Consider the following 8,633-nt stretch of genomic DNA (forward strand, 5'->3'; position numbering starts at 1 on the left):
GGCGGCGGGTGCTCGACCACCTGGGGGGCAGCGATCATCGCCTGCGGGGATTCACCATCCAGCGCGGGGTGTCAAGGACCTGCAGCAAGGCAGCAGCCCTGGACTTCAGGAGGGCAGACTTCAATGAGGTAAGGAGACTAGTTGGGGAGGTGCTGGGGTCCCGGAGGGGAGGGGAGGGGAGTTGGGTGTCTGAGAAGAGTGGTTGTTCCTTAAGGAGACGATCCTCCAAGCCAAGGCAGAGATGGGACTGGGACAAGCGACCCAGATCAAGGACAACAAGAAGTCCTTTTTTAAATACATAGGGGGCAAAAAGGAGGTACTGGGTAACGTGGGGCCTCTGCAGGACATGCTTGGTAATCCGGTCATTGCACCAGATGACAAAACTAATCTCTTTAACAGATTCTTTGCCTCCATTTTTTTGAGCAGGGACTGGGGCATCCCCCCCTTTGGGATCCCCGACTGACCCAGGGGAGGCACAGCCAGGCCCAGGGTCAGAGAGGACCTAATCAGGGAACTTCTGGAGGGGTTGGACGTATTTAAATCAGCTGGTCCTGACGATCTCCACCCCCAGCACTGAGGGAACTAGCTGAGGTCATTGCGGGACCCCAGCACGGGTTTACGAGCACTTGTGGTGCTCTGGCGAGGTGCAAGAGGACTGGAAAAGGGCCAATGTGGTCCCCATTTTCAAAAAAGGGAGGAAGGAGGACCTAGGAAACTACAGGCCTGTTAGTCTTACCTCGGTCCTGGGTAAGCTTTTTGAGAGAGTTATCCTGGCGCATGTCCATGAGGGGCAGCAAGGGAGATCATGCTTAGGGGCAACCAACACGGGTTCATTTGAGGCAGGTCCCGTCAGACCAACCTGGTGCCTTCTACAACCAGGTCACAAAATCCTTGGGCGCAGGTGTCGCAGTGGACGTAGTCTTTCTGGACTTCAGGAAGGCCTTGGACACTGTCTCTCACCCCATTCTCATTAAAAAGCTAGGGGACTGTGGTGTTGATGCCTACAGTCAGATGGGTCGTTAGTTGGCTGGAGGGTCGCACCCAGAGAGTGGTGGTGGACGGGTCACTTTCGACCTGGAGGGCTGTGGGCAGTGGGGTCCCCCAGGGCTCGGTCCTTGGACCTGCACTGCTCAACATCTTCATCAGTGACTTGGGCAAGGGGGTGAAAACCACCCTGTTCAAATTTGTGGATGACACTAAGATGTGGGGAGAGGTGGGCATGCCAGAGGAGAGGGACAGGCTGAAACTGGATCTAGACAGGTAACAGGGGTGGGCGGATGAGAACAGGATGGGGTTCAACACTGACAAGTGCAAGGTGCTGCACCTGGGGAGGAAGACCCAGCAGCAGACCTACAGGCCGGGGAACTCCCTTCTTGTCAGTGCAGAGGCAGAAAAGGATCTTGGAGCCATTATTGACTCAAAGATGAACATGGGCCGACAGTGTGGGGATGCAGTCACGAAGGCCAACCGCACCTTGTCCTGCATCCACAGATGCATCTCGAGCAGGGCCAAGGAGGTGATCCTCCCCCTCTACGCGACACTGGTCAGGCTGCAGCTGGAGTACTGCATCCAGCTCTGGGCGCCGCACTTCAGGAGGGATGTGGACAGCATGGAGAGGCTCCAGAGGAGGCCACCCGCATGATCAGGATCAGGGCAGGCCCCATGAGGACAGGCTACGGGACCTGAACCTGTTCAGCCTCCACAAGAGAAGGCTGAAGGAGGATCTAGTGGCCGTCTACAAACTAGTCCGAGGGGGCCAGCAGGCATTGGGGGAGTCCCTGTTCCCCCAAGCACTACCGGGAGTGACTAGAAATAGCGGTCACAAGCTGGCAGAGGGTCGATTCAGGCTAGATATCAGGAGGCGCGACTTCACTGTCAGGGCGGCTAGGAGCTGGAACCAACTTCCAAGGGAAGCGGTGCTGGCTCCTACCCTGGGGGGCTTTAAAAGGAGGCTGGATGAACACCTAGCCAGGGTCGTTTGACCCCACTACTCTTTCCTGCCATGGCAGGGGGTCAGACTTGATGATCTGCTCAGGTCCCTTCCGACCCGAGCAACTATGAAACTGTCGGCCCACATCCCAGCCTGTCATGGGCTGCAGAGCGGCACAAAGCCGGGCCGTCCTCTGCGGGCAAGGTGCCCAGGATGCTGTGCCGGGGCTGCCCCTGGCACTGGGCACCGGGGCGCAGCCTGGCCACAGTCCCAGGCACTGTTGTGCTGATCGTGAGACCTCTCTGCAGGGAGTGCCCAGGCAGGGGAAGCCGCCCACGGCCCAGCTGTGCATCCCAGGGGTGGGGGGACCTGTCACATGCTGAATGCATGAGCCACCAGCCGTGATGGGGCGAAGCGGGGGCCCAAAGTGTTTACAGCGTCATGGTCCGCTGAGGACAGCTGTGGGCGGAGCAGAAGAGCAGCTCTGGGCGGGGACAGTGACTCCAGCACTTTTGGAGCCGGCCTGGGCGCTGGTCCCTGCTTAACACCATGGCTGGTGTCCAGCACAGCCCAGCATCCCTTGGCATGGCCCCGGGGGTCGTGGCTAATCAGTCAGAGTGGAGTCCTTTCCCCGCTGGTCCTAGCAGAGCCGCGGCCGTGAGGGAGGGATGTCATGGGGATTCCCCGCCCCGGGCAAGCGCTGGCCCAGCTGGTGCCTCTGGGGATGGCGCTGAGAGCAACACTTTTCATTTCACGTCATGGGAGGGGTGGGTGCGGGGGAGGACCAGTTCCTGGTTGTCCCCGGTCGGGAGCCCGGTGAGAGCTCCCAGGATGGAGGAGGAGGTCACCTACGCCGATCTCCAGATCCCCCCGCCAGCCGCGACTGCAGGTAACGAGCCCCACAGGCTGCGCCCACCCTGGCACCTGCCCCACCGTGGCTTCTTGTGGGGCTGCGCGGGCGGATCAGAGCGGCCAGGATGTGTGGGGATGGGGGTCACGGCAGCTTACGGGAACAGACCCACGGGCTGAGCTAGCGCTCATGGGCATGTGGGTACACAAGCACTCCCACACAGCCGGGCAGGACAGGGCAGCCCCGGCCTTTCCCCACTCCTGCAGCTGCCTCAGTTTCCCTGGGGCAGACAGAGACCTGCAGGCCCGGGGCACAGCTCCTGGGCTGGGGGAGGTTGACAACATGCAGCAGGGGCAGCGATAGGCCAGTGACCCTAACTCTGGCCCTCCGTGTGCTGGTTTTGGGGGACCCTCTGATGAACACCCAGGCAACCTCCAGAGCCGCCCCCCTGCTCAACCCCCAGGCCCCCTCCCCAGCCCCCATGTGCTGTTCCTGGGGGGGTCTGTGCTGACCCCTCCCGGGGTCCGTGCTCCCAGCTCTGGCTGACCGTGTCCCCCTCAGCCCTGCAGCACCTCTTCCAGCTGTCCTGGCGTGGGGCTGCCCTCGGCCTGTCCGGTCTGTGCACGCTGTTCCTGCTCTGCCAAGTCCTGCTCATCAGCCTCAGCCTGCACCGTGAGTATGGGCATCAGGCAGCTGCTACCCCATACCCCAGCCTCTCACCTTGCATAGCCCCCGGGCACCAGGGCAGGCCAGGATATGGCCTTCCCACCCCCCTCCAGCCCCTGCCCTCCTGGGGGCATGTCCCAGTGCCAGGGCTCAGCCTCCCCTTCCTGGGACATTGCAGCACAAATTATTGCAGCCCAGAGGGGAGGCAGAGACCCCAGCAGCTGAAAGCCAGGGCAGCAAGCGGGCAGGGGTGGGGAGGGCAGATAGAGATGCCTTAGGAGCGTTTGCATCAGCCTCACGACCCCAGGCCCGGCCCTGCCACGGGAACCGAAAGCCACAGCATGGAAGTGAGACGAGGCACTGTCTGCTCGCCCTGCCGGGCCCTGCTTTGGGCAGTGGAGCGTGGCCTGGCCGGGGCGATGCCGGGGCTCTCAGGCAGGGGCAGATCTGGGGGTGCAATGCTGCAGTTTCACCCCCTTGCACTCCTGCTCCACCCAGGCTCTAACACCAGCTGCCTGGGAGGGGCCGCGGCATTTCTATTCAGGCAGGGCCGACAGACGCAATTGACTTCGTGGCTGGTTGTCATCTCCATGACTCCTGCTAACCTCTCCACTCCGCAGGTTTTGTTCAGGAAGACTTGGTTTTGTTTTATGGATCTAAGCAGTGCCAATTTAACTACAACTCAGGATGCAATCTCCTTTGATTATTTTTTGCCTAGTTCGATGTTGTTGTTTTTTTAACTTCATCTATACTCTAGCAAATGAGTGCACATTCCCGTAGTTATATTTGGCTTCGCTTTGATCTGAATCATATCGTGCTAGCCCCCTACCCCATTGGCAGGGCTTCTAGGAGAAAAATGTGATGTTATATGTGATGATACATCACCCCCGCTGCACCCCCCTTTCTAAAACCCTGGATCTACCCTTGCTCCTGGGGTGGCCATGGGCTCTAGCTGCCGTGGGCATGGGAGGCAAGGGCCAGCTGGTGCTGGGTGCTGCCCAAGCCATGAGGCCAGACTAGAGGGTCCATGGGCAGCCTGGGCTGAGGCTCGTGCTCTGTAGTTGTAGGGAAGATGGGGAGCTACGGTGAACACACCCGGAGCACAGAGGATGGCCCGGCCGGTGGGCAGGCCCCGGGGAAGCTCCTGGCAGGTAGGAGAGCAGAGCAGGGTCCATGGGGGGGAAGGAGGGAGGCTGCCCCATAGGAGAGAGGGCTGGAGGTCCCCATGACCCTGCACTGGCTGTGCCTTGCCTGCTCGTTCCTGCTGCCTATCACCAGTGGGCCCCTCTGGCCACCAGCCCCGGCTGGGGGGAGGCAGGGAGCAGTGCCATGCCCCCCCGAGTGCATCCCTCCAGGGGTCCCAAGCCCCATGGTGCAGGGCTGCCATCCGTGCCAGCTCCCTGGGGATGCCAGCTGGGCTCCCCTGTCCCACCACGCTCAGCTGGGTGACAGCACCGTGACCCAGCCCGGCACATGCTCCAGCCCTGGGACCAGGCTGCAGGGGAGCTCCCCTCCCTCTGCCCCACTGCCCCTGTGCCAGGGGCTGCGTGTGGGGCCAGCTGGGCTCTCCGTTGTGCCCGCTGCTCTCTCTCCCTGCAGGGCAATGCCAGTTCTGCCCGGCCGGCTGGCTCTGGGAGGCTGGGAGCTGCTTTTACCTTTCTACAACCAAAAGGACCTGGGAGGGGAGCAGAGAGGACTGCACTGGCCGAGATGCCCAGCTAGCTGCAGTCCGGCCCGGTGTCATACTGGTGAGTGCCCCGCAACTCCTCAGTGCAGCTGGAGCAGGGTGGGCGCTCCCAGGCATCTGCCCATGCCTGCAGCTGTGGCAGCGCATACAGTCACCCCCTGACCCCTGCAGCAGGGCCCACGACCCCAGGGCCCAGGTCTGGGTTCTCCTGGCCTGGCTGGGCTCAGGGACCTGGCTGTGGGAACTTCAGTGCAGGCAGACACAGCAGCCTGCAACTCAGCCCTGCAGAGAGGGAGCTGCACCTCCGGGGAGTATGCATGTGCATGCATGTGCCAGTGTGTCCATGCTGGGCTGGCAGGGGGAGCCCATGCATTTATGTCTGCAGGGTCCTGGGGCCACAGGCTGGTGCATGCACTACACTTGTGCCAGGGCAGCACCCCTTTGCCCACATGTGTGACCATGGCAGCAGGTGCAGTACACACATGACAGGCGTGAGACTTGTACTGACTGTGCCGCTGTGCGGTGCCGTAGGCTAACCTGCAACAGGTGGCTAACACCAGTGTCTTCTATATCGGGCTGAAAGAAGACAATCCACATTCAGGCTGGAAGTTTCTGGATGGCTCCATGCTGGACAGGTGAGACCCAGACTAGCTGGAGCCCTGCGTGGTGTTGGAGGACTCCTGGCTGCTGCTGCAGTGTGGATGAGGGTGGCATGGGCATGGAAATGAGACAGGGCTGGGCTGGGGGCATTGCACCTTCCACAGGGGAGGCTGGGGCTCTATGGGGCTGGGGTGGGGGCTGCTCCCAGCAAGGATGTCCTGGCATGCTCCAGGGAGCAGCTTTGACGCCCTGTCCTGCCCTGCCCTGCCCTGCCTTCCCCTCCAGGCAGTGGGTGAAGCGCAAGAGCAGCTCATACCCTGTCTGTGGCAAGCTGTCAGGCTCTGGGCTGTCGGGTGGCCAGTGCTGGGAGTCCCAACGTTGGATCTGCGAGCAAAGTGCGGCCGTGCTGCAGTGGGGCCCTGGCATCGTGCCCCCCACCCTCCACCGGGGCAGCACGACCTATGTGTGTGCCGGTCCCCTGTGAGAGCCTGGCTGCAGCCCCGTGCAGGGCACTGGTTCCCCTTTGCACACATCCCAGCCATGGAGCCCCCCAGGACTCTGCTCTGCCCCAGCAACCCCTACCCCCACCCTCTGGCCTTTATATGCCAGTCCCTGCCGCCCAAGCCCCCATGCCCTACCTGGGGGTCCTGCTCCCTTGCTGCCTGCAAACTGCAGCCCCCTGTGTGCTGAACCCCCATGCCTGCTGCCCAACACACATCCCCCTGCCTGGCCGAGCTGCAGGTCCTGGGGACAGACCAGCAACGGGGACAGTGCCCAACCCGGCCGGTGTGCATGTGCTGCTTGGCCAGCGCTGCTGTGACTGGTGGCTGGGGAAGACACCCAGGAGCTGGGGTGAGGGGCAGCAGCATCTGCAGGGTTGTGGTTCCCATGCATCTCCTCAATAAACCATGAAGCTTTCCTCAGTTGTCTTCTCTCTGGGCAGTGTGGGGCAGGGTTGGGGGGGGTCCTGTGGGGACTAGGACTTCCTAGCTCTCTGGGGAGCAGTTGGGAAGGGCAATGCAAGCCTGAAAGGGCCTGACATGGGACAAGCATCTGGGGGAGGAAGCAGTGCCCCCAGGCACAGGCCACAGCACCCAGCTCGGCTGCATGAGGGGCGGGTGCACTATTGGGGGGAGGCCTGGGAGGGCAGAACGGCAGATCCAGGGTACCTTGTAGCATCTGGAGCTGCCTGAGGACATGCACAGGAGGGGAGGGCACGCGGGGCCCTCAAGGAGCACCTACAAGGCGCCCCGAGCCTGAGCATGCAGGGCAAGGGCTGCATAGGGCAGGTGGGCACTGTGACCTGCAGCAACATCTGGCCAGCAGGTCATCCTCACCCCACTTGAACAGCAGGGCACTGGTACCCGGACAGCGGTGAGCCAGGCTGGGGGCAGCGGGCACAGCTCTGGCCTGCCCCTGCCTACCCTGGTGGCCTGGGTGAGACTGCGCGCTCCCAGCTGGTCCCAACTAACTGCCAGGGCGAGGCTGGTGGCATATCAATAGCAGCAGGGCAGAGCTCCACGGCTTGCTGAACAGGGTGAATGTCTTTCTGCCGAGCCCTAGACTGTGACCCCTGAGCCCTGGCACGCAGCCCTGGCTGGCTGTGCCCTGGTGCAGCCGTGATGGCTCTGGGTGGAAACGGCTGCAGGCTGGAGGGACTGGTGCTGGCCGTCCAGACTGTGTGCAAGCAGGGACATCTGTGCATGGCCCAGGGGCAGTGGGTTAACCCGAAACAGTCCTGGGGCCTGGAGAAGGTGGCAGGGTAGGTGAGTAGCTAGATGGGCGTTTGGGTCCTCAGGCCATGTCCCCACGATGGGAGGCTGTCTGCCTTCATGGCCCTGCATCGGTTGGTGGCACATCAGACCTGCTGCCCCCGGCGCATTTACACCGGTGTCGTTGGTATTTTGGAGCAGGACATGGGCCCTGCTCGGGCTGGGGAAGTATAATGGCTATAGCTTGCTTTCCCACCAGCACGGTGGGACCCTGGGGCTCCCAGCCCTTCATGACTTGTCCTGGTGCTGGATGACAGACCACGGCCCGTGAGCCAGGAGATGCAGAGGAGACCAAAGGTGGTTGCTGCTGCAGGGGTACATCTGGGGGGAACCGAGTTGTGCCCGTAGGACGCTGGAAGCTGCCCGGTCCAGCCAGAAGCCAGGCAGACGAGTCAACAGCTGAGCCCAGCCCAGCCCAGAGCACACCCCGGGTACTGGTTGGCCTCCCCAGGACAGGGGTGCCGGCACCGCGGAGGCTGCCAAGGCTGTGGCAGCGGCTGGCATCCGTGGGTGACAGGGATCCCCATCCAGGGCGATTCCCAGGCGGAGGCGCTGCACTGTCCTGCAACACCCCCCACCGCAGCTGCAAGCATGCCAGAAATAGCAGCCGGGGGCAACCCTGAAAGAGGAACTGTGACCGCACTTGTTCCTGTACGTGAGCCAACGAAGCATGGGGTGGCCGCACTCATGGCAGGATGGCGTCAGCTCTCTCTCGTGGCAGCCCGGTGTCTGGCTGGGGGGAGGCGTGCATGCCCACCCCATAGCCCCACTCCACAGCCTCTGGTGGGATGAGGGCCAGGCCGCCCAGACCCGCCGGGCGGGGGGTGGTCCTGCTGTGGATGAGCAGTGCCCTGGGGCTGGCAGGAAGCCGACTCTGCCCCAGTGCAGCCTTAAAGCAGGTGAGGGAGGCCGTGGAAAGCGGTCTCCTCCGGGGATGCTCCCAGCCTCACTGCTGCTTCCCGCCGCCGCCTGTGACCTGTCCTGACCCCGGCTCTAGGCTCCGGGTCCTGACCCTGCATCTAAGCACTGACCCTCTGCCTGGATTTACCCTCCCAGGACTCTCTGGTCCCTGGGGAAACCAGGGGCCCTCGCCGTGCCCCGGCTGCCTGGTCCACTCCTGCTGCCCTG

General features: G+C 62.7%; 1 protein-coding gene across 1 annotated transcript; it reads left to right on the forward strand.

Moving 5' to 3' along the window:
- Positions 1 to 2,479: 2,479 nt before the first annotated feature.
- On the forward strand, positions 2,480 to 6,615 carry LOC102371356 (C-type lectin domain family 5 member A-like). Its single transcript, XM_014526476.2, has 6 exons — positions 2,480 to 2,819; positions 3,342 to 3,452; positions 4,508 to 4,597; positions 5,046 to 5,194; positions 5,665 to 5,768; positions 6,019 to 6,615. The coding sequence occupies exons 1-6, from the start codon at positions 2,480 to 2,482 to the stop codon at positions 6,215 to 6,217; spliced, it is 993 nt and encodes a 330-aa protein (XP_014381962.2). The 3' UTR covers positions 6,218 to 6,615.
- The last annotated feature ends 2,018 nt before the right edge of the window (positions 6,616 to 8,633 follow it).

Source organism: Alligator sinensis, unplaced genomic scaffold (genome assembly GCF_000455745.1).
Source record: "Alligator sinensis unplaced genomic scaffold, ASM45574v1 scaffold206_1, whole genome shotgun sequence".
In the NCBI taxonomy this organism is placed as follows: domain Eukaryota; kingdom Metazoa; phylum Chordata; order Crocodylia; family Alligatoridae; genus Alligator; species Alligator sinensis.

Coding starts and splice junctions, on each gene's coding strand:
- LOC102371356 (XM_014526476.2), top strand. CDS start 2,480: ATGGCTGGTGTCCAGCACAGCCCAGCATCCCTTGGCATGGCCCCGGGG. Junction 3,453..4,507: donor CATCAGCCTCAGCCTGCACC/GTGAGTATGGGC, acceptor CGTGCTCTGTAG/TTGTAGGGAAGATGGGGAGC. Junction 4,598..5,045: donor CCCGGGGAAGCTCCTGGCAG/GTAGGAGAGCAG, acceptor CTCTCCCTGCAG/GGCAATGCCAGTTCTGCCCG.